The sequence below is a fragment of the Leiobunum rupestre genome, chromosome 5, assembly GCF_980474605.1.
Source record: "Leiobunum rupestre chromosome 5, qqLeiRupe1.1.hap1, whole genome shotgun sequence".
In the NCBI taxonomy this organism is placed as follows: Eukaryota; Metazoa; Arthropoda; class Arachnida; order Opiliones; family Sclerosomatidae; genus Leiobunum; species Leiobunum rupestre.
Window position 1 is genome coordinate 3,659,975 of NC_143388.1, and position 26,740 is coordinate 3,686,714.

At 34.1% G+C, this 26,740-nt stretch overlaps 1 protein-coding gene across 1 annotated transcript in view; it reads left to right on the plus strand.

Annotated features, from left to right (window-relative positions):
- Positions 1-360: 360 nt before the first annotated feature.
- The window catches only part of LOC149943362 (uncharacterized), a 32,581-nt gene continuing 6,201 nt past the window's right edge, over positions 361-26,740 (plus strand). The window contains exons 1-2 of the mRNA XM_090176053.1: positions 361-419; positions 629-1,166. Coding sequence (XP_090032179.1) covers positions 361-419; positions 629-1,166 — 597 coding nt within the window. The remainder of the gene's footprint in view (positions 420-628; positions 1,167-26,740) is intronic.

The window sequence follows — 26,740 nt, forward strand, 5'->3', positions numbered from 1 at the left end:
CGCCGAGAAATCGGAAGCAAGAACATAGTTGGAACCGTTTCGAACCAACGAACCTTACGCCAGAGGGAAGTAATCAGAGTAGACCCCGACAAGGTAGAACTGAAGCGTTGCCAGGAAGCTTTTCGGTTACGTTGAACAAGAGGTTTAGCACGGGCTGTTAGCCGGCGGGCAGAGAGAGCATCATCTGGTCGACGAGTGTGAGAGGCTCGACGCCGCGCGGCGGCTGCTGCCTTCAGAGCAATGGAACACGATGTAGCCCACCACGGTTGGGGAGATAGACGACCACCCACTGGACCCGTACCCCGAATAGGAATGGATGAATGAGCGGCCGTTATTAACATTTCAGAAAAGAGATCCACCATGTCATCAAGTGAATCACCTGAAACTCAGTGGTTGAAGGATCGATCGAAAAGAGCACGGTAGAGGGCCCAGTTTGCCTTAGCATAATCCCATTGCGGGGGCGAATCAACTGCTGTGTGAACCACAAGATTACAATGAATTCTTATAGGAAGGTGATCGCTACCATGATCGAAAAGTGTAGTCCAATGGCATACCGGGGCTAGATTCGTACTGAAAAAAGTTATATAAATAGCGGAGTCGATCTAAACCCTATTACCCTTCCGGGTAGGAGAGCCATCATTAAGTCCGTAACTGACTTAAATCGTCCACTGACCTTTCAAGAATACCCTAACACAAGGTTGATATTGGATTGTTCGGAGTTTAGGGTAGAACGGCCTTCTTCAATATCTGCTCATTGGGCCACTTTTTCTTCCTACAAGAACTACAATACTTTTAAAGTCCTTATTGGAATATCACCGGGAGGAATGGTAACCTATGTATCTAACTTATATGGTGGGGCCACTTCAGACAAATACATTGTAGAGGATTCCAAAGTTTTAGATTTATTGGAAAAAGGAGATGATGTAATGACAGATAAAGGTTTAGATATAACTGGTCTTCTGCCGGAAGGGGTGACACTCAACATACCTCCACAATACCGTCCCAGCAAAGCCCCCCAAATGCCCACGACTGATGTTTTGAAGACAAAAAGTATAGCGAAAGTGCGAGTGCAGGTTGAAAGAGCAATAAGGCGTATTAAAACATATCACATATTTGATGCACCCATTCCACTGTCCATGAGTGATGAAGCTGAAAACATTGTTACTGTGTGTGCGCTGTTTACCAACTTTTTTCCAGCTCTCATAAGAGAATATTCAGATTTAACAGTTCTCGATGATTTAAAAAAAAAATGTTTCATACTGTTTACATTTGTAAAAAGGAATTAAAATTATAGTTTATTGAAAAGGACCAATAAAAGTTTGGTATTGTTAAAACTTGTTTATAACTTCGTTGAGATAACGTTTTAACCTCGGAAAGTGTTATTCAGATGTCTAAAGACCTTGTGGGGTTGAAATGTTAAATCATGGCCATTTATAAATAAAGGTTTTATGTGCTAGTATTTCAATAGTCAACTTCATATCCCTTTACTGAAACTAGGTTGGTTGCATGGCAAGTGAGTCATCTAACCTACCTACATACAGTAAAGACAGTGAATAACTAAGTAGTCGGCTTTTAAACCATTCAATCTTTATCTTGCGAGTGTTAATATTTCAAACTAGAAATATATACTCAATCATAAATTTAAAAAAAATCATCTACTACATTTGGGTTTACTTGCTTAAATGGTTTATATTTACTGAACCATATAATTTTTCATTTTTCTTTACTTTTTTTAACATTTTTTCGGGAACAAAGGCATATAAGTTGTCCCTTTTTCGATCCCATGAACACAAAAAAATCACACCAAGAACGCTCTGTGATAAAAAGTTTTCCTTGTACCTTATTAATGAAAAATGAATTTTTTATAACTCATACTTTTACACATAAGTAACATAAATACTGTAAAGTATGACACTTTCGGAGGTGTTAATGCCAATTCTCTGACATAACCTTTTTTTGACACTGACACTCTCGCGTTGCTTTGACTTAGACATGTAAAAGACCTAAGTAGTATATTATCATCCTTGGTAGTAGTATATTTTGGCTTTGGCATGTTTTAGGTACCAGGTGTCTCTGTGCTGAACTAAACTTGGATTATGGAATAACTATAAAAATTAGAGGTGTGTAAAATCAACGGCGCACCCGGGATACTGGGAGGGGCCCGATGAGGTACAAATATTTTCGGCAACTTTAGTTGTAATGATAAGCAACAAACGTTTTAAGAGAGCTTCGGTCCTGCTTATTTTTCTTCTTTCTGGAGGGGGCCCGGGCCGCTTGGGCCCACCCCTGGGTGCTCCACTGTGCAAAATATTTGGTACTACCAAATTATTTGAACCAAATACCAAATCAAATAACCGATTACCAAATCAAATAGGGCTTAAAACTATTTATCTTGACCAAATAATTTGATATTTGAAAATAGCTATGAAACGTATTTGGTAATACGAAATAGTTTGGTATTTGGTCAAATAGTTCCAAAATCAAATAATTTGGTGTCTTCAAATATTTTATTAAATGGTCAAATAATCAGTCAACCGCTAGATGTTGTCTGGGTTTTTCTGCCAAAAATTTTAAAGCTTTGCGCTCTTTGGCTATATTCGAGAACCAAATAGTCAAATTATTTGATATTTGATCAAGTATTTGGTATTTGAATACTATTTGGTATTTGATCAAATAATTTTAACCAAATTATTTGACTTTACAAATATTTGATTCGGTATTTTATTATCTTAGAGAAATATTTGATATTTGAATTGGTCCCCAAAAAAATGGTATTTGCACACCTTTAATAAAAATCAGTGTTAATTTTGCTAATTGTCATACTTATTGTTATTATGTTACTTATGCTTCACACTGAATAAAATTAAAAGTAATGAGACTTTAGAATCACTTGGCCATTTTCAAGTTTCAAATAAAAAAGTTTACTTTTCAGTGCTTCCGTAATGGTCATGTTTTTTTTGGATGAAGGACTCTTGATTGCGAGTAATCCCAGGCTATTAGATTTATATTCCAGAACTAGTCCATCGGGAGATGCTCCCAGGAAATAAAATCTTTTATGAATGACTAATCCACTTTTTGTAACCCGAACTGGGTTTCCTCTGTCACTCTGGTAGTTTACAAAATGTAGAAGAGCGATACCTTCCATATTTTATTGCTGAGTAGAGGGAAAGTGATGACGAGACATCGATCCCGGGTTCGGGTTTGGGTTCGGGATCGGGTTCCGGGATTTAATGGGTGAAATAGGGTAAAATCGTCGAAAAGTTAATGTATTTATGATATTTCTCGCGACGATTTGTTTTCTCGTATATCAACATATTATGTCCAGGCCAACTTGTTCATTTATCTACGCTTATCTCGAAAGATACTTGAACGTATATCTTATCAAGCTTTATCGTACTGAATAAGTTGAAATGATGTAAAAATTGATAACCTAGGCGGCGCGTGCGCAGATTACCCCGGGGGACGCGGTTAATTTGAATTGAAGTGTTTTGACGTCATGGAATATTCGTTGTTAAAGTAGAATGGAAATATTTTTAAACTTCATTTTAATATCATTGTAGTACGCTTGACACTTGAACCAATCTCACGAGTATTTCTTAAAACGAATATCTCGATCGCGTTTTATCGTACGAAATAAGTGGAAATTATGTAAGTTGTATGATTGATAACCTAGGCAGGAAGATAGCGCGCGTGCGCGGATTACCTGGGAGGCGCGGATTGCCCGGGCGCGCGGTTAATTTGAATTTAAAACATGGACTCCCTCTCCGAAATAATTCATGTACCCAAAATTGGACCGCAAGTTTTTTTTCTTTTTAGGGGAATCTCTATGGGAGTTTAACATTACAATAAAGCTAATAGGTCCAGTTTGGGGTACTTTTGGTCCGAAATGGGGTACATAGGGCCGAAAATGGTGACTTTGGTCGTTTTTAAGGTACTTTTAGTCTAATTTGGTCCATTTTTGGGTACATCAGAAAAGCAGTTGGAAAAACGAAGAGCCTTTTTTTTCTTCCACCCATTTCCAAACCCCAAAAATTTATTGCTTTAATTTATTTATCGCTTCCGTAGGTATAAAATAAGATAAAAACCACTTACCTATATTTTAATTACGGTAAATTAAAAATACTTAATTAGTGTACTAAGTTACGTTTAAAAGAACCTTTTGTAACAATTCCAATATGTAAATATAGGTATGAGACAAGGCTACCATCTATAGAAGCGTTTTACAGTTCATTTAAAAATCTATTTTTTTTAAAATCATCATCTCGTTCGTAATTGCCTTTCTATCTCTTCAATTTTAAAAGTATCCTAATTAATTCTATATTTCTAACATTAACAAGTCTCCAAATTATACCAACTTTTAACCAATTTTCCCCAATTATACTAATTTTTAACAGAATTTCCTAAATTATTCTAATTTTACCATAAGCCAACTTAATTTCAAAACTATTGTCTATTTATGAAAATTGAGTTTTGTACGTATTTTGAATCGTTTCATTTTTATCCCTAAAATGGGTGATTTGTAGGAAATTTATATTATTTTTATTGGCTTTACGATATTTCAAGTTAATTTATAAAATTTATAAATGAGTTTAATTAAATTAATAATTAAGTTTCGTTCGTATATTGAATCGGTATTTATTTATTAATTTTTTTACCTAGATTAATTTTTTATCCCCCACACTCTCGATCTAGCTCCCTACTATACGTGACCATTTATAATATCAAAATTGAACCGTCATGAATAATCCATATAAACGTAAAAGACGCGGACGTCTTGAAGTCCAAGTTTCGTTTCCACTGAAATAGAAACAACAAGAGGAAAGGGTCTTTCTGGTGACCTAACATTTAACATTGCTGGACGTTTTATATTTATTGTGTTCTGTTACTTATAGTCATATGGATTTCCATTCATTCGAGGAAGTAAGTGAAATAGAGGAAGAGTATAATAGGACGTGGTTAGATATGCAAGAAATAAAAGAACATTTGGACGATATGGAAAAGCATTTAAAAAAGTGGGAATTGAAGTTAGAAGAAGCTTGTCAAAGGGAAATTGTACTGAGAAATAAAGTTAAAGATATAAAAACAAATACAATTGGATTGAAAATATTGCAAGATAGTTGGAAGGGAGCAGAGAAGTAAAGGGATAATATTGTATGTCATTGATTGGCTTAAGAACTGTTAAATAAAATATAAAATAAAATATGAAATAAAATAAAATATAAAATAAAATATGAAATAAAATAAAATGTAAGTAGGAATACTCGGTGATAATTCTTAACGAAAAATCAAAAAATTACTTACTTCAACCTTTCTCCCAGTTATTAGTTTCGTTTTAAACTTGGTTTACGTTTTAGTTTTACTTTGCTATTCTAGAAAATTCCAAAATTCCTTTAGAGTTTATCAGTAAAACCACTTACTTTAAGTATTTTTTTAATTAGTTCGGTCTAATAGTAGATTACGCACCTATAATCCATGATGTTTTCATTTAAATTCAAATTATAACGAATTGAAAGTTTGAAGAAAATATTAATTTAGTTTGTAAATGAAATCCTTTTATAGTACTCTGAAGGGCTCTTAATACGTTTTGAACTTCCAAAATAAATTAATGTACTAAGTTACGTTTAAAAGAACCTTTTGTAACAATTCCAATATATATATATATATATAAAAACCGTGATAAATAGTAAAACCCACTTATTTTTCAATTAATACATTTCAGATACACAAATTAATTAAATAAATAAAAGTATTTAAATAAGAATTGCTTCACTAAATTATGCATTTGCACTTTAAATAATACCTGATTTTGAAATTATATTAGAATAATTATATTGTTAAACTTCTTTCATTTTTAAAAATGTAGTACAAAATGAAAGATATTTTAATTAAAACATTTCTTAATTTCTTTATTACCTAAAAATATTTACAATATTTACAAATTTTTATATTGTTTAACTTCTTTCATTTTTAAAAATGTAATTGCTTGACTTAAATAAAGCGTGAAAATTATTAGTTTCAAATGATATTTACAAATCTTATCAACTCTAAAGTCCATTTTTCAGGTATTAGTAAGTATTTCATACAAACTAACTTCTAAAATATGGATTTAGTTCGTAAACAAAATTCTTTTAAATTACTTTGAAGGACTCTTTATACGTTTTGAACTTGAATAATATTAAAAACAATAATCTAAGATACCCTTTAAAGTTAAATTCCTTTAGTTTATCAGTAAAACCACTTACTTTAAGTATTTTTTTAATCCGTTCGGTCTAATAGTAGATTACGCACCTATAATCCATGATGTTTTCATTTACCTTTTATAGTACTCTGAAGGGCTCTTAATACGTTTTGAACTTCCAAAATAAATTAATGTACTAAGTTACGTTTAAAAGAACCTTTTGTAACAATTCCAATATATATATATATATATATATATATATATAAATATAAATAGTAAAACCCACTTATTTTTCAATAAATACATTTCAGATACACAAATTAATTAAATAAATACTTAATTAGTGTACTAAGTTACGTTTAAAAGAACCTTTTGTAACAATTCCAATATGTAAATATAGGTATAAGGATTGAAAAAATACTTAAAGTGGTTTTACTGATAAACTCTAAAGGAATTTAACTTTAAAGGGTATCTTAGATTATTGTTTTTAATTTTATTCAAGTTGAAAACATATTAAGAGTCCTTCAAAGTACTATAAAAGGATTTTATTTACGAACTTAATTCATATTTTCTTCAAACTTTCAATTCGCTTTTATTACTTTTTTAATACGGTAAAATATAATTCTTATACACAAATATAGTCAGAAAGATACTATAAAACACTAAAATTAAAATTAAATTAAATTTGTGTGGATAAGATTTGTAAATATCATTTTGAAACTAATAACTTTCACGCTTTATTTAAGTCAAGCCAATAAAAACAATTACCTATATTTTAAATACGGTAAAATATAAATACATTTCCGACATGTAAATAGGTAGAATAACACTATGAAAAGTTCCTTTTTCTTCTTTTAATACGACAACACACAACTCTGATACGCAAATATATAAAGAAAATATAAAAAAAAATTTACTCTACGTTCGATACGTTAAAATACATTTCCGATACACAAATATAGATAAAGAAATACTATAAAATGTAAAAAGGTAGAAAAATACTACACATTAACCATTATGAATTTAAGCTTACAACATCCTTCACGTATAGAGCATAACATATATGTTCAGAGTTAACTTGTTTCCTCGTTATCTTTATCGCATGTGTTTTAAATAGCGTATGGAATAAGTTAAGAATGTACTGAAATGGTGTATGTTTAAACCTCGTAGAATAAAGAGTAAAACATATGTTCAGAGTCGGCTTGATTACTAAAGCGAATAACACAGAGACGTTTCCGGTGTAGTCACGTAGGAAGAAAAATACTACAACACTCTCTATACTCTACATTCAACACGTTAAAATATACTTCCGAAATGCCAATATAGGTAGTAAAATACTACAAAATCTCTATACTTTACCTTCAATACGTTAAATTACATTCCAATATGTAAATATAGGAGGAAAAATACTACAAAAGCCTCTTTTCTTGGCGTTCTGAAATGCAAATGTAGGTAGTAAATACTACAAAATCTCTATACTCTACCTTCAATACGTTAAATTACATTCCAATATGTAAATATAGGTAGTAAATACTACAAAAGCCTCTTTTCTTGGCGCTCAATATGTTAAAATAGATTTCTGAAATGCAAATATAGGTAGTAAATACTACAAAAGCCTCTTTTCTTGGCGTTCAATATGTTAAAATAGATTTCTGAAATGCAAATATAGGTAGTAATTACTACAAAAGCCTCTTACTCTACGTTCAATACGTTAAATTAATGATATGCCTCCGATCGAATCGTTCATTTTTTCCTATTTAAATATACGCATTTAAATTAGAATTGCTTCTAGTGTTCGGCAGTTGATTAATTTTTATCCACAAATTTTCCGATTTATTTAAAAAACGTTGGTAAAAAAGAATATCATTTTAACTTATTTAATTGTGTTTTTTACCAAACCAAGCATTTATTTGAATAAAACAAACAGACTTAAGAGTTGATAAGATTTGAAAATATCATTTGAAACTAATAATTTTCACGCTTTATTTAAGTCAAGCAATTACATTTTTAAAAATGAAAGAAGTTAAACAATATAAAAATTTGTAAATATTGTAAATATTTTTAGGTAATAAAGAAATTAAGAAATGTTTTAATTAAAATATCTTTCATTTTCTACAACATTTTTATAAATGAAAGAAGTTTAACAATATAATTATTCTAATATAATTTCAAAATCAGGTATTATTTAAAGTACAAATGCATAATTTAGTGAAGCAATTCTTATTTAAATACTTTTATTTAATTAATTTGTGTATCTGAAGTGTATTTATTGAAAAATAAGTGGGTTTTACTATATATAAAACCGTGATAAATAGTAAAACCCACTTATTTTTCAATAAATACATTTCAGATACACAAATTAATTAAATAAAAGTATTTAAATAAGAATTGCTTCACTAAATTATGCATTTGTACTTTAAATACCTGATTTTGAAATTATATTAGAATAATTATATTGTTAAACTTCTTTCATTTTTAAAAATGTAGTAGAAAATGAAAGATATTTTAATTAAAACATTTCTTAATTTCTTTATTACCTAAAAATATTTACAATATTTACAAATTTTTATATTGTTTAACTTCTTTCATTTTTAAAAATGTAATTGCTTGACTTAAATAAAGCGTGAAAATTATTAGTTTCAAATGATATTTTCAAATCTTATCAACTCTAAAGTCTGTTTGTTTTATTTAAAAAAATAGGCTTGTTCACTTTCGATTATTTAAACATTTAACAATTTTTATTTAACTATTGGTTATTTAAATAAATACCACTTTTATTCAAATAAATGCTTGGTTGGGTAAAAAACACAATTAAATAAGTTAAAATGATATTCTTTTTTACCAACGTTTTTTAAATAAATCGGAAAATTTGTGGATAAAAATTAATCGACTGCCGAACACTAGAAGCAATTCTAATTTAAATGCGTATATTTAAATAGGAAAAAATGAACGATTCGATCGGAGGCATATCATTAATTTAACGTATTGAACGTAGAGTAAGAGGCTTTTGTAGTAATTACTACCTATATTTGCATTTCAGAAATCTATTTTAACATATTGAACGCCAAGAAAAGAGGCTTTTGTAGTATTTACTACCTATATTTGCATTTCAGAAATCTATTTTAACATATTGAACGCCAAGAAAAGAGGCTTTTGTAGTATTTACTACCTATATTCACATATTGGAATGTAATTTAACGTATTGAAGGTAGAGTATAGAGATTTTGTAGTATTTACTACCTACATTTGCATTTCAGAAATCTTTTTTAACATATTGAACGCCAAGAAAAGAGGCTTTTGTAGTATTTTTCCTCCTATATTTACATATTGGAATGTAATTTAACGTATTGAAGGTAAAGTATAGAGATTTTGTAGTATTTTACTACCTATATTGGCATTTCGGAAGTATATTTTAACGTGTTGAATGTAGAGTATAGAGAGTGTTGTAGTATTTTTCTTCCTACGTGACTACACCGGAAACGTCTCTGTGTGATTCGCTTTAGTAATCAAGCCGACTCTGAACATATGTTTTACTTTTTATTCTACGAGGTTTAAACATACACCATTTCAGTACATTCTTAACTTATTCCATACGCTATTTAAAACACATGCGATAAAGATAACGAGGAAACAAGTTAACTCTGAACATATATGTTATGCTCTATACGTGAAGGATGTTGTAAACTTAAATTCATAATGGTTAATGTGTAGTATTTTTCTACCTTTTTACATTTTATAGTATTTCTTTATCTATATTTGTGTATCGGAAATGTATTTTAACGTATCGAACGTAGAGTAAATTTTTTTTTATATTTTCTTTATATATTTGCGTATCAGAGTTGTGTGTTGTCGTATTAAAAGAAGAAAAAGGAACTTTTCATAGTGTTATTCTACTTATTTACATATCGGAAATGTATTTATATTTTACCGTATTTAAAATATAGGTAATTGTTTTTATTGGCTTGACTTAAATAAAGCGTGAAAGTTATTAGTTTCAAAATGATATTTACAAATCTTATCCACACAAATTTAATTTAATTTTAATTTTAGTGTTTTATACTATCTTTCTGACTATATTTGTGTATAAGAATTATATTTTACCGTATTTAAAAAGTAATAAAAGCGAATTGAAAGTTTGAAGAAAATATGAATTAAGTTTATCAGTAAAACCACTTTAAGTATTTTTTCAATCCTTATACCTATATTTACATATTGGAATTGTTACAAAAGGTTCTTTTAAACGTAACTTAGTACACTAATTAAGTATTTATTTAATTAATTTGTGTATCTGAAATGTATTTATTGAAAAATAAGTGGGTTTTACTATTTATATATATATATATATATATATATATATATATATATATATATATATATATATTGGAATTGTTACAAAAGGTTCTTTTAAACGTAACTTAGTACATTAATTTATTTTGGAAGTTCAAAACGTATTAAGAGCCCTTCAGAGTACTATAAAAGGTAAATGAAAACATCATGGATTATAGGTGCGTAATCTACTATTAGACCGAACGGATTAAAAAAATACTTAAAGTAAGTGGTTTTACTGATAAACTAAAGGAATTTAACTTTAAAGGGTATCTTAGATTATTGTTTTTAATATTATTCAAGTTCAAAACGTATAAAGAGTCCTTCAAAGTAATTTAAAAGAATTTTGTTTACGAACTAAATCCATATTTTAGAAGTTAGTTTGTATGAAATACTTACTAATACCTGAAAAATGGACTTTAGAGTTGATAAGATTTGTAAATATCATTTGAAACTAATAATTTTCACGCTTTATTTAAGTCAAGCAATTACATTTTTAAAAATGAAAGAAGTTAAACAATATAAAAATTTGTAAATATTGTAAATATTTTTAGGTAATAAAGAAATTAAGAAATGTTTTAATTAAAATATCTTTCATTTTCTACTACATTTTTAAAAATGAAAGAAGTTTAACAATATAATTATTCTAATATAATTTCAAAATCAGGTATTATTTAAAGTGCAAATGCGTAATTTAGTGAAGCAATTCTTATTTAAATACTTTTATTTAATTAATTTGTGTATCTGAAATGTATTAATTGAAAAATAAGTGGGTTTTACTATTTATCACGGTTTATATATATATATATATATATATATATATATATATATTGGAATTGTTACAAAAGGTTCTTTTAAACGTAACTTAGTACATCAATTTATTTTGGAAGTTCAAAACGTATTAAGAGCCCTTCAGAGTACTATAAAAGGATTTCATTTACAAACTAAATTAATATTTTCTTCAAACTTTCAATTCCTTATAATTTGAATTTAAATGAAAACATCATGGATTATAGGTGCGTAATCTACTATTAGACCGAACTAATTAAAAAAATACTTAAAGTAAGTGGTTTTACTGATAAACTCTAAAGGAATTTTGGAATTTTCTAGAATAGCAAAGTAAAACTAAAACGTAAACCAAGTTTAAAACGAAACTAATAACTGGGAGAAAGGTTGAAGTAAGTAATTTTTTGATTTTTCGTTAAGAATTATCACCGAGTATTCCTACTTACATTTTATTTTATTTCATATTTTATTTTATATTTTATTTTATTTCATATTTTATTTTATATTTTATTTTATTTCATATTTTATTTTATATTTTATTTTATTTCATATTTTATTTTATATTTTATTTAACAGTTCTTAAGCCAATCAATGACATACAATATTATCCCTTTACTTCTCTGCTCCCTTCCAACTATCTTGCAATATTTTCAATCCAATTGTATTTGTTTTTATATCTTTAACTTTATTTCTCAGTACAATTTCCCTTTGACAAGCTTCTTCTAACTTCAATTCCCACTTTTTTAAATGCTTTTCCATTTCGTCCAAATGTTCTTTTATTTCTTGCATATCTAACCACGTCCTATTATACTCTTCCACTATTTCACTAACTTCCTCGAATGAATGGAAATCCATATGACTATAAGTAACAGAAAACAATTAATATAAAACGTCCAGCAATGTTAAATGTTAGGTCACCAGAAAGACCCTTTCCTCTTGTTGTTTCTATTTCAGTGGAAACGAAACTTGGACTTCAAGACGTCCGCGTCTTTTACGTTTATATGGATTATTCATGACGGTTCAATTTTGATATTATAAATGGTCACGTATAGTAGGGAGCTAGATCGAGAGTGTGGGGGATAAAAAATTAATCTAGGTAAAAAAATTAATAAATAAATACCGATTCAATATACGAACGAAACTTAATTATTAATTTAATTAAACTCATTTATAAATTTTATAAATTAACTTGAAATATCGTAAAGCCAATAAAAATAATATAAATTTCCTACAAATCACCCATTTTAGGGATAAAAATGAAACGATTCAAAATACGTACAAAACTCAATTTTCATAAATAGACAATAGTTTTGAAATTAAGTTGGCTTATGGTAAAATTAGAATAATTTAGGAAATTCTGTTAAAAATTAGTATAATTGGGGAAAATTGGTTAAAAGTTGGTATAATTTGGAGACTTGTTAATGTTAAAAATATAGAATTAATTAGGATACTTTTAAAATTGAAGAGATAGAAAGGCAATTACGAACGAGATGATGATGATTTAAAAAAAATAGATTTTTAAATGAACTGTAAAACGCTTCTATAGATGGTAGCCTTGTCTCTTACCTATATTTACATATTGGAATTGTTACAAAAGGTTCTTTTAAACGTAACTTAGTACACTAATTAAGTATTTTTAATTTACCGTAATTAAAATATAGGTAAGTGGTTTTTATCTTATTTTATACCTACGGAAGCGATAAATAAATTAAAGCAATAAATTTTTGGGGTTTGGAGATGGGTGGAAGAAAAAAAAAGGCTCTTCGTTTTTCCAACTGCTTTTCTGATGTACCCAAAAATGGACCAAATTAGACTAAATGTACCTTAAAAACGACCTAGGTCACCATTTTCGGCCCTATGTACCCCATTTCGGACCAAAAGTACCCCAAACTGGACCTAATAGCTTTATTGTAATGTTAAACTCCCATAGAGATTCACCTAAAAAGAAAAAAAAAACTTGCGGTCCAATTTTGGGTACATGAATTATTTCGGAGAGGGAATCCATGTTTTAAATTCAAATTAACCGCGCGCCCGGGCAATCCGCGCCTCCCAGGTAATCCGCGCACGCGCGTGCTATCTTCCTGCCTAGGTTATCAATCATACAACTTACATAATTTCCACTTATTTCGTACGATAAAACGCGATCGAGATATTCGTTTTAAGAAATACTCGTGAGATTGGTTCAAGTGTCAAGCGTACTACAATGATATTAAAATGAAGTTTAAAAATATTTCCATTCTACTTTAACAACGAATATTCCATGACGTCAAAACACTTCAATTCAAATTAACCGCGTCCCCCGGGGTAATCTGCGCACGCGCCACCTAGGTTATCAATTTTTACATCATTTCAACTTATTTCGTACGATAAAGCTTGATAAGATATACGTTCAAGTATCTTTCGAGATAAGCGTAGATAAATGAACAAGTTGGCCTGGACATAATATGTTGATATACGAGAAAACAAATCGTCGCGAGAAATATCATAAATACATTAACTTTTCGACGATTTTACCCTTATTTCACCCATTAAATCCCGGAACCCGATCCCGAACCCAAACCCGAACCCGGGATCGATGTCTCGTCATCACTTTCCCTCTACTTTGCTGGAATGATTTTCAACTTTGTACCATTGTTTTCTGAACCATCATTATTATAAAGTAGTGTACGCAGTCTTTTATCTGGTTCAGTACTGCACTTTGAGAGAGGGCCAAAATTTGACGATGTCAATCTTTTTGTTCGTTCTTGAATCCAGTTTTCACTCCCCGATTATTCCCTTGTCATTTCTTCAATTTTAGACCTTTCCATTTCATTTAAAATGGGATATTGCTCTTTGACATGACTCATTGCAGCTAAATGAAAAGCTTCCGAATGCAATGAAATATCAGGACAGGCCGTAGGAACTATGTATCCAAAGCTTTTCTAGGACTTGACTGTAATGGTTGATATGTTTCTTTGCTTTGACTAGAACTGAGAGGAGGCAAAGAAATATCATTCGGACAGTTACCCGAAAAACTTGATATCACAGTTGAAGCCCCTGAATTCGGCTTTTCAATAGATGCTTGGCCACGGCTTATTAAGTTACTTTCAAAATGTGTAACGAAGCTTGCATCCGTTTATTAGATTGCAATCTCCGAAACAATTTCAACCTTTTATGTTCGTTAACCTCACGACGATCAACTGATATAGGATTGTACCTATCTTTCCTCTCGTTTTTAGGCTTTAGGATTTTACCCGGAAGCCTCTTTGCAATAACAATGTCAGCTAAAGCTCTTGGGAATGAAACCGAATTCCCCCTGGGTTGATCCATTTGCACAACTTATCCGTGCAGGTAGCATCATCGGGTAGTTCTTTTCTGTCTTGATACTCTAACAATGCATAGAACGCAGCTGCAACATGGTGGCACTGTCCCAGTAGTCTGAAAGTGAATAACGTAACTTTTTAATACTATTTAAAATTTAGTAAAATGCACTATTAAATCGTTTTTTAGTGGACACCCCGTATAACAATGGTCGATGCCCCGTAAGATGCTTGTTAAATAAAAAAAATTTCAAACAATTCCATCAAGATTTCAATTTGGTTCCAAACGTCACAAAGAAAAACGTTGCTCACGGTTTTACCTTCGATATTACTTAAATGCACAGCCAGAACTTGCCCCTGTTCAATTTCACAGCTGGGCACCACCCTAGTTAGCTACTTTTCTTCGGGCATATATTGGGCAAAGTTGTTGTTTACTCAGGGTTCGAAGTTTTTTACCGTAAATAATAGGTTTTTTACCATATTGTCCCAGACATCTTGTTTTTGCCCTGCTTTCGTAAAAACGTTGGCACGCGCCTGCTAATTACCCACCCGTGGAGGTTTGTACGGTTCTAGCCCGTGCCAAAAGTAACCCACGGGCGTAACACTGTATGCCAACATACCCTTGTTAGGGCTAGAAAAGTCAAAGAATGTACTGCATCAATAGCCTTCACAATTTTGGGATTCAGAGCCAAAGAAATTGAACATTGCGAAATTTACTGTGTTCGGTGGTTTCGCTTTGTGTGGTAGATATTTTGTAAAAATTAGGTCCGATAACGGCCAAAAAAATGAAAAGGTTAAGATTCAGCGAACCTATATTTTCCGTTATATCAGTTAATATTAATTTTAAGTATGGTTTTCGGGGTAATTTACGCGGTTTTATATTTTCGCCTAAAAGTTGAAATAACGTTCCTTAATTTATGTCCGATTTTCATGAAAGTTATATTTTTGAAAAGTTGTGGTTTCCATATAACCTATAACTTAGGTCGTTTGCCTCGGTTTCAACGTATGACCAGAATTAATAAATAAGCGTGAAGCTTGTTTTCCACTAGCGCGCGTCATAATGTTATTTTGAGACACTGATTTTAATCGGGTTTTCGACAGGATTGAGTGTATTCTGAGTGTCGTACGTCTTGTTTCAAAACGAAGGGCTTTGGAAATATCGGCCTGCATAAGCAATTAAGGGGTCGGCATTATTCGGCCCGCGGGCTTTGACGGATTTCGGGTGGCCAACCCCACTCATCTCTAAAAATACGCTTACGTGATATATTTAGTTATATAGAATTTGTTGGTCAGCGAGTGACGGTACCATGGACACATTAGGAGAACACGAACGTTCAGGACAAATAGTGGTTTTCCTTAGAGATGTAGACTGGCATGGTTTAATTTATTTTAGTTACTTGCAAAATGCTATTTCTTCAATTGTCTGATTTTTTTCTTTTCGTTGAATAAAGAATTGATATGAACTTGGTTCCCAATTCTATATCATTAGTCCTAAACCAGTGTCCATGCCTAAACACAGGGCCGTACTTAGAGGTCTCGCGGCCCCGGAACGAAATGCATGGGCGAAACCGAGTGTAGCGACCCTCCGGTATATACATCCTCATGGGGACATTTTAGCGGCCCTGGGCGAACGCCCGGCTCTCCCCCCCCCCCCTTTAGCACGGCCCTGCCTAAACAATTTCGTCTATATTTCCTCAAATAATAAAACCAGCTTTTTAGAGCATTGTGGGAGTGCTTAATAAGGCTCCATACACCGACAAAAAAATGTAAACAGAGCCACGCGAGTCCGTCCGTGTAAAGGTTTGATATACGTTTACGTTAAATTTCGCAAAAACAAAATTTACCAAATGACAATAAATTTTGAATTTAATTTTCATATATATTGCGATATCATTATTAATCGTTTCCAATCGACGTTAATCGCATTAATTTTAATTAGGCTTACGTTAAATTTAACACGTGGCAGCATTTTGATGAGGGGGTATGAGTCTACCAGGGGTTGAGGGATACACAATGTTGGACACGTGGGGGTTGAGTCCAAAGAATGGCTAGATCACGCGTAAAACATCTCACGCCCGTATTGGCTTCCCTCTGGATACACCATCCGCACTCGCGATAGCCGTTGCCCAACCCACAACGTACGATGATTTATTCTTGAAGTGATGACATGGATATTGGTCAAGCTGATTATTATTAATTAATTTATTTAATATTAATATTAATAATAAATATAAATATAAATATAAATTATGTATAATAAAATATATTTTTTTAAACGAATATATATTTGTTAATGTTATATATCATTTAATCTTTATTATTACATTTTATATGGATAAGTTTAATTCCATCTTTGCAGGCGACCTGCGCAAATGTATTATAATTCTTCAAAAATTTTGTATTTTATTAAGCAGTTAGTGTGTTTTTACGTACTTTAAAAATTATGTCCGTGGCCCATGGACTACTTTATTTTTTGTGTACATTACATTTTTGTTTCCAGAAATTTTTTATCGTATATTTTGCATTGTTAAAGCTTGGTTCCGATTCATTCCGAACAATGATAAAGAACAAGTTAACCATTGTAACGTTTCCGGGACGAATTTGGGGGGGGGGGCGACAAAAATCACAAAAAGAACCAATAATACCACTGTCTTCTAAGCCCAGTTCAAACTATACAATTAATTGGCCCACTTAATTGTATCAAACTAATTTTATGGAAGGAAATTGTATACAATGAACAGGACAATTGTAACAATTTTTCCCACTTTTTCCGTTCACACTATACAATTATCAGGCTTACAAATAGTTGGATACACTTAAGTGGCCCAATTAATTGTACGGTGTGAACTAGGCTTAACAATTATAAAGTGTGGAATATTTAGAGTATAACAGTAATGTTTCTGTTACCCCCTAGATATTTCCATTTTTAGACAAATCGATGAGAAAACCAAATATTTTCAATGAAGGTTCGCCTCCCGGTGAACGATATTCGAGGAAAAAACCATGCCATTGCTCAGCGTGATCAAGATTCGCCCTCTACTAGTTTTCAAAATTGAACATCCAATTCCGTCAATCGGGAAGATATTTCTCGACGCCCCGCTATTCGCTTTCAACTGAAAAACTGTCGCGCCGCTAGAGGGATTATCACTCAAAAGTGAAAAGATTAGCCCGTTGATCGCCAGATCTCGCTCACCGCGCCGTGATTTATCAGCCAGTGAAAAAAAAACATTCTGCGTTCGCTCTGAGCCTGCTCAGTTTATCTCTCTCTCTGAACAAGATCAGCCGACTTTCGAATTTTAAGTGCTCGTTCATCGAGGGGCTAACCACTCTTAGAACGTCTGTACACCGGATTACGCTTAGATTAGCACTGCCAAAGGCAGGGACTTCAAAGATTACGCGTAATCCCATTAGTACAGTCAAAGGTACGTCTCTGTACACCGATTACGCGGAGTGATCAGCCCCTCGTCGTTCATTACTAGGTTATTTTAAAATTTGAGCGCTCGCAATTTTCGCTCATCTCTAGACTCGATGCAAAGGGATAGTGAATAGGAGCGGAATAAGCCTAAAGAATAGCTTACCCTATATGACGAGGGAAACACAAAACTACGCAGTAATGATAACCCTAATCGGGAAATGCCAAATTACGTAGTAAAAAACTCACAAAAAAGTGAGAGGGAAAAAAAGGAAAAACTTCGGAGCAGACCGAAAGCTAACCGTCTCGTACAAAAGTTCAAGGCCGTCTCCACGAGTGAGCATTTAAATACGAGGGTCGGTTGGTCTTGTTAAGCGAGAAAGAGAAATTGAGCCAGCTCAGGGTGATCGCCGATTAGTTCGCTCAGTCAGTGATTTTTCACGACGCGGTGAGCGAGATCGTCCGATCGACGCGCTAGCCTGCTCAATTTAAGCGTCGCTTCCCCTAGCGGCGGGATAATTTGTTCAATAGAAAGTGCTGACGGAGTGAGATCGCGCCGAGAGAAGCGGTAGTTTTTTAACATTGGAATTTCGCATCCCACTGAACGACGGGGTAGAATTCGCTCAAAGCGCTGTGAGAAAAAAGTTTCATTTCTTATAAATTATTTCATAAAAAAATCGACAACAAAATATTATTTGTATAATTTTTTCTCACCGCGCTGTGAGCAAATTCCGGAAAAAAGACTTTCCCGTCGCTCAGTGGGTTGACAAATTCCAATGTTAAAAAACCACCGCTTCTCTCCGCGCGATCTCACTCAGCCCGCCGTCAGCGCTTTCTAGTGAACGAATTATCCCGCCGCTGGAGGACGTGGCTCTTCAAATTGAGCAGGCTAGCGTGGCGATCAGCCGATTTCGCTCAACACACCGTGAACGATCAGTGACTGAGAGAACTTCACGGCACTCAGCCTAAGGTGGTTCAGTTTAAGAGAGAGAAAATAGAATCGCCAGCATTGAGCATTAGCTTACTTGATCACTCAAATTAAAAAGGTCTGAGCGTTCATTTCAGACGTTTTAGGGAAAAGCCAACGACGTCCATTCGCCGAAATGGTTTACAACAGAGATATCTCTGAGATACTGTAGAACTCGCGACGGAGGAAATAAATAAGTTTAAAGTGTTGGACATAACTGTCCTTTATTAAATAGTTATAAATTGCAATAACGTCACCATGAAAATGTATTTAGCACAATGTTTTAGTAAAATTATATATTTCAATTATTATTAATATTAGAAATATTGTTGATTCACATTTAATTTGTTTTTAGAAATATTATTGATGCATTATGAATATTGTTTTAGCCAACCGAGTTTTGACATTTTAAGAAATGGCCAACCCGTTGTTTACGTCCCTTTCGGACGTTTTAGGAAAAAGCCAACCGCGCCATACCGAGTTAATAGGTGATAAACTGTTCAGTCCTGTGATAAACTGTTCAGGACTGAGCTCTGACCTAAAATTAAATAAAAAAATGGCGGCCGTAATGGGCATATCACTTAATTTATTAAATTCAGATATATCAAGCTCAGAATCCTCATCTGATGATGAAATGGAAGTAATCAGAAATGTTTTAAGTACGGCACGAAATTTCCGAATGGGTATAATGAATTATGATAGTTTAATTGTTATCATGATATTGAATTCAAGAGTATGTTTAGAGTTAGGCCTATCATTTACGAAGTCAGGAAATTTGGTAGCTCAGAGCATCGCAACAGGGATGTTTCATTACTTAATATTGTAACATAATTATATGGAGTGGAAGACAGGTATTGTCACCAGATAAACGTCTAGTAGTATTCCTCTGGTTTGTTAGACATTGGAGTGTATCATTCCATGAAACTTCAGACAGATTCAACATAACATAAAACAGTGTTAGAAACATCTGTCTGCAAGTATAATTCGATAGCCAGAAGATAAAGAAGGCTTAAAGGGACGGTTTGAACAGATATAAAATTTACCTAATTTCTGGGGGATTTCAGTGAACTCTTTAATCTAATTCAGGGCATATTTAAAAAAAAACCTTGAGCAAAGGAAAAACAATAAAACTGGTATAAACGTAAATTGTCCATTTTTATAGAAAATAAAGGATATTTACCATTGATCCATCAACCAATAATGTGTTAATTTGTTTTATGGTTGGCCTGTATACTTGTAGACTATTAAATATAGCGATAAAGTAAAAAGAAAATCCATTTGGAGGCAAACCAATTTTAGTTTTATTTTTACATTTTAATCCCCTCATAGTTGCTTATTTCTTTGCCTTATTTACAAGACACGGGTTTATCCAGTTGTTGAAAACATGTAGGGGATGTTCTAATTCAAAGTTGGTAAAATACTGCGTATAATAAGGTTAGCTCTTTCGACGGGGTCTGTAGAGAAGCGCTTCAGCGGGTACGTTGGGGGGCTTGGTAACTACCGGCCTACCTTCAGTGACGTCGCTGGTTGACAGGAAACCAGAAACAAGCCGCGCGGAGGGTAGTAGTCTAGTAGAGTGCGAAGATAGGAGAGACTAGAGAAATCAGTCGAATTCCTAATAAAAGAAACCAGAAAAAATACGGTATAGAAAATAAATACGTGAGGTCGTTTTCCCTTCAATTTTACACTTGTTTTTGGCACTTTATAAAAATTTCTGTAAGTATTATATTCTCTAAATTATTAAAACTTCCAGTATTAGCTGACATTAAACCCAGAACTTTTATAAGCTTATAGCATAGGGCCTAGGCCTAATATTATTATAAATTAATAGTGAAATTGTAAAAGTTATAGTTTTAAGGTAAAGTTGGAAAGGAAATTAAGATTTAAATTTTTATCAATAACCTAACTAATGAACGTATGCCATAATTTTCAAAATATCCAAGAAAGATAGTTTTTTGTTATTTAAAAATGAGAACTAGAATTAAATATTTAAATTCAAAAAGTATTACTGAGGCCCAAGACAGGAAAAAAGATAAGAAAACTAAAAAAATAAGTAGCTAAAATGTATAATTGACTAGCTGAGGAAGGACCACGGTCCGAAAGCTTCTAATATTTGTAAATAAATAAAATATTTTAAAACTCCATGAAGTATCAGTCTTTTTTAAAATTTTAACTATTCAAAATAACCATGGAACAAAATTTTAAAATTTATAATTATAAATAAGTAGTTAAGTTTAAAAAATAAGCTGCCTTTTTGTTCAGTTGACAGATTTAAACGGAACAATATAATAATTTTTTAATGAATTTTAAAATGTGCCTTTTCAATATTAAAATGTTCCTATTTTTTATTTTAATAAAAGTTTTATAATAATTGAAAATCCCAAAAATAATTCCAACGTATTTATATTCTTTCACATTCTCCCAACATTATGCAATTTCACCACATTTTTGCACAGATTTTTTTTACCCATGACAGACCAACTACACGGTACTTTTAAGACACCCTACTCTCCGTGTCTACGGGAAAACCGTCAACCAGCTACGTCACTCGCGCGGTAGAAAGAGAGCTAGTGAGTTTTCTCAAAAGGAACGCCGGGCAAAAACGCGAATGCGCTCCCCTTGGTTCTAATTGTTCCCGAATCTTCGTTGGGATTTCTGAAGGCAATAACTAAAAATTCAAAACCTTGTGGAGGATATATCTGTCTAGTTTTGAAAATAACACTGAATTTTTGGCATTTATTAATATCACAATGCTTGTTGCAGTAGATATACATAGAGTTTAGCCAGCTGTAGAAAACTTGTAAGAGTGTAGACTGTACGCGATAAAACTATCTTCACTCCTACAAGTTCGGTACACATATTGTACCAAAGGCTTAACCCATCTTATTTCTATAATAATACTTGTTAATTTCACAATGCTTATTATACGCAGTCAGTCAAGAATGAAATATTGTTATCTGAGATTTAACTGAGAATACGCCTGAGACTGCAAGGTGCCCACTGTCTCTCCCTATTAGCCGTGAAAAACAAAATGAAATATAATCGATTTAGTTTAAGGATAATGAATAAAAAACTATTAAATAATACTTACCGCGGCCTAAGAAAATACAATGGGCACACCATGTATGTAAATGTCGCTATGGAAGTTATCCGATGTTAAGTGTTAGCTGAGACTAGATTCTAAGCGGAGCCTCCTCTTTAGGAGGGTAAATTAACCGACCCTGGTCCGAAAGACTTTCTACGCCGGGTTAAACAAATGCTATTAAGTAGCAATAGCACCGCCAAAAATTTTGTTAGGTCTACTATACCTAACATGCTAAATGGGGATGCCCTTACGTGGTATAACGACAACTCCCCCTTTGTTTCTTGGGATCAGTTTGAGCGGGGCATTAAATCCAAGTTCGATCGCAGTACAAGCGACGAACATATTAAAGATCGTATTAACGATCAGCTGCCAAAAGCGCAAGAGACCGTTACAGAATTTTTGGATAAACTTCAAAAATTATTTAGTCAGTTGAGTGTACCCCTGTCTGAAAGTGAACAAATTAAAATAGTTTTGCGCAATTTAAGAGACGAGATTGCTATCCCAATTATGGTTAAGTCGTAAAATAATATTCGCGATTTAATTGACGACGCTATTATAGTGGAGAGGCGTATTAGAAAACAGAAAGTTATTGGCTCATCCAAGGGCGAAAACGATAAACCGTCTTCCGCTAGCACTAGTCACAGCGGTGGTCATTCAAACGTCCCGTCCAATATTTCTCGGCATTCCGGTAGTATGTACTATACCCCCAATACTGGAAACTCTAGTCAGATCCGTAGACAGCCTACCTGTCAAATTTGTAAAAGACAGGGCCACGTGGCTACTGAATGTTTTTCTCAGCGTCCTCGGACCACCGTAGGCCCTACGGGAGGTCCCTCATACTATAACCCTAACGTGACTTGTCACGGCTGAGGAGTAAAAGGGTACGATCGTCCAGACTGCCCGATTAGAACGCCGCCAGGTATTCCCCCACCCCCTATGACCCAAAATAATGGTCCGAGAGCGGGATCGCCGCTGCGGGCTCCTCGACCGCTCCGTACACGGTAACCGGGGGGAAGCCCGCGTCCATTCGGTAAACAGTGTTTTTGGCGGCACGGATGATTTTTCAGTTGGTCCAAAAATTTTGAATGGAGGTCAAGATTTTCTTGATATTTTTGTAGGTGGTATTCCGTGCCTTGCCTTAGTAGACCCCGGCTCGACTAACACCCTCCTTAACAGCGCTCTAAAACCTTTGTTAGAAAGTCAGGGCTACCCCACTTTCAATTCTAATCTTTCTTTAATGCAACCAGATCAGTCTTTGTTAGCTACTCAGGGTATCGTTACCGTTCCCTTTAATTTACCGCGTAAGGATTTTAAGGAAGCCGCTTATGTTTCCGGTCTAGCCTATTCGTGCATATTCGGAAGGGATATTTTAAGCCATGTTGGCATGCCAATTAATTATGGTACCAATAGTTTTAGTTTTTAGAAATTGTTTTCGATAAGTATTGTTTCAGTAACGTCCATAATTCAGATCAGTTATGTATTTTTAGTATTTATCCCTCCGACGATTTTATAGACTATGACGGAATTTATAATGCCCTAGTAGAAGCTCCCTTAGATGATGAGAGTAAAGCAGTTTTAGGTTCTTTAATTTATAAGTATACGTCCATTACTTTCCCTCCATATTGATATGCCCCCGCTAAGCGACAGGTGATGGATACTATGATTGAGGAAATGCTAGAACAAGACCTCATTGAGCCTTGTAGCTCTCCGTAGGCGGCTCCCGCCTTTCTAGTAGCCAAACAGGATGGCGGTTATAGAGTTTGTATGGATTTAGGTTTAAATAAATTAACGCATTTTTGTAGAAAAGAGACTCGTATTTTAGGGCATATTGTTTCCGAAAATGGAGTCACCGTGGATCCGGATAAAACGGCCACAATGAGGTATTTTCCAATCCCGCGAAATACGAAGCAGCTGAAGCGCTTCCTAGGTATGGCGTCTTACTATCGTCGCTTTATATAGAACTTTTCAAAAATTTCAAGTGCGTTAAATCATTTATTACATAAAGAAGTTACGTGGAATTGGTCGTCTGACCAAGAACACGCCTTTACTACTATCAAAAACAAATTGTCAACAGCTCCTATTCTTTCATCTCCCGATTATAATCGCCCGTTTGTAATTTATTGCGATGCTTCAAATTCTGGCCTTGCTATGGAGCAGTCTTGGCCCAAATTATAAATAAGAAAAGGCACGTTATTCAGTACGCTAGTCGCTCTCTAAGCGAGACCGAGCGCCGGTATTCAACCACTGAACGGGAATGCCTTGGCGTCGTATGGTCGGTTGAAAAGTTTAGACCAGATATTGAGGGGTCCCGGTTTGAAATCTTTACGGATCACAGTGCACTGCGCTGGCTTCTCACAGCTCCCGATCCGACTGGCAAATTCGCCCGTTGGAATGCCCGTCTCCAAGTATTTAATTTTAGTGTTAATCACATTGCTGGAAAAGATATTGTCGTAGCCGACGCACTTTCCCGTATTCCGCAAGAGTCTGATTTAAATAATGTCGGTTACTCCTGCGCCATTAGTAATATATAGCAGACCGCCCCGTCGGTCATTTTTGAAAACGAAGAGATGGTGCAGGCCCAGCGGACCGAACCTCAACTAGGTTCCCTTATTAATTTTTTAGAAAAAGATTTAGTTCCCTCTGACCCTGCTTTACAGAAATGGGTGGTAGACTTAGCGCCTATCTGTGAGTTTCTTAGTAAGAATTATCTCTCTTACGCTTCTCCCCCCTTAAGTTTCGTTTAAAATATTTTTCCTGAGTTTGAATGCTGGCCGTTCTTTCTGACGATTGTTATATTCTACAAGGCACTGTAGCAGAGTCGTCCCTAAATTGGTTTAGAAGACTAGTGCGCATAGTCTCTATTCCCGACCCTGTTTTTGTCCTTGGTCCGATAGCCCTTCCCCGGTTTTTCATTTTTATTGTCATAAGCCGCCCGTTCCCAAATGTTAGTCCCATAAAGTTTCTTAGTTTCATTATTCATTTCGAACTCTTATTCCAAGAATTGAGAATTGCCATAAAACCAGTAATGTGTGCATCGGTATCGATGCTTTCATGTTAAAGTATTTTTTTGTTATATTACTTTTAAAAATTGAATGTGTCAAAATTAAAGTGGTTTTTTTTTATTTATGGTCTTTGACCTTGGATCTTGCGCGAGGTGTGCGGGCCTTACCGACTTCCTGGGGGTAATCAAGACTAAGTGCCCCTTTGGTCATTTGACTTGGCACATCCCACCTCGGCCTATTGGGCAATTGAAATATGGATGCCAAGGGGTTATTGGGTCCAAGTGACACTATATCCGACCCGGATGAAATAGGTCACGGCCCCCTTTTGATTAAAACCAGAAATCAGTGATTTGGAGAAATATAACGAGAACGAACGAAAACCAGAAGTGTTCACCGGTGCTTCCCGGTAGCGGTTCCTCGACGCCAACTCTAACTATGTGCGGTCCACGATAACCGAAGCCAGCGATCCTCCATCTAGACGGACTACCTCGTTGGACGCTGCCTTTAAATTCACTTGAGTATAATTTTAACTCATAATGGCGATTCGTCGCTACTTCCGCGTTAACCACAAACTATGGTTAGCCGTGTGTAATCGGGTTATAAGCTGATAATACGACTCCCAAAAACTTTCAATGGCCTTCTGGCGTAGAACATTGTTAGTGTTGTGTTAATAATTATGCTATTTTAATATTTTGGTCAAGTTACCATTTTTATATGCCTCTGAAATTAACCCTACGGGTTAATTTGTTATGTATTCGAGTGTATAACCTTTTCACGGCCTTTGCGCCATTTCTTGTTTTGTTTAATGAAATTAATTTCTGGAGTCAACTATTAAATTTACCTATGGCAATTCTCAATGAATAGTTTTATTTCCTTCGTAGCTAAGCTGAAACACACCCCTAAGATTTTTGAGCCAAGTAAAAGTTATTATCTCGCTAACCTCAATAGTGTCAGTTATGTGAGTACCTGGAGCAACAATAAATTGTTAATGGGATAAAAAAAATCCCGTTACAAGACAGACACCCCGTAAGAACTCAATCACCCTCTTCGCTTGCCTCGAAAAAATTAGAAGTCGCGTGCTCTCTCCCTCTGACGCTCTCGCGTTTAGTAACATTCGTTATCTAGATTTATAAACCCCCGTACCGTAAATTGAATACATACTGTTTAGAAACAGTGTGTCAGAATTTATAGCCCGGTGTACCTAGTAACAGAGACCATACCACCGGAGGCCTATCATCATAGTGCCCTACGCCAGCGTCCCCCTAGCCCGGACAGGTGACAAATCCAGCATGGGTAGCAGAACCCTACTACTGATGGTCTCACCTTTGACGCAAGCCACTCAACCCAGCAGAAGGTGCAGCAATGGGTGGACCAATCCCCACTTCGCACACAGCAGTGGGAGTTAGAATGGATGCTATAGCAACTCCAGCCGACACCCTACCTATGAAGTTAAGGAGCCAAACCCTTTGGAAAGAGCTCCTAAAGGGGAACGACGAGCACACAGCAGCCCAAGTAACCGGCACAGCTGGCACCAGAGATCCCGGTGGGCTCCAAAAGGCCGGGAAACAGGACAGCCGTGCCCGCATATGGAGGCTCGCCGCCCCACCGCAGGCTACCCAATCCGCCGAGGAGGCCAGTTTGCCTGGACCCTCTCCGTTAGCCTGAACCGAAGTTCAGTATCCAGC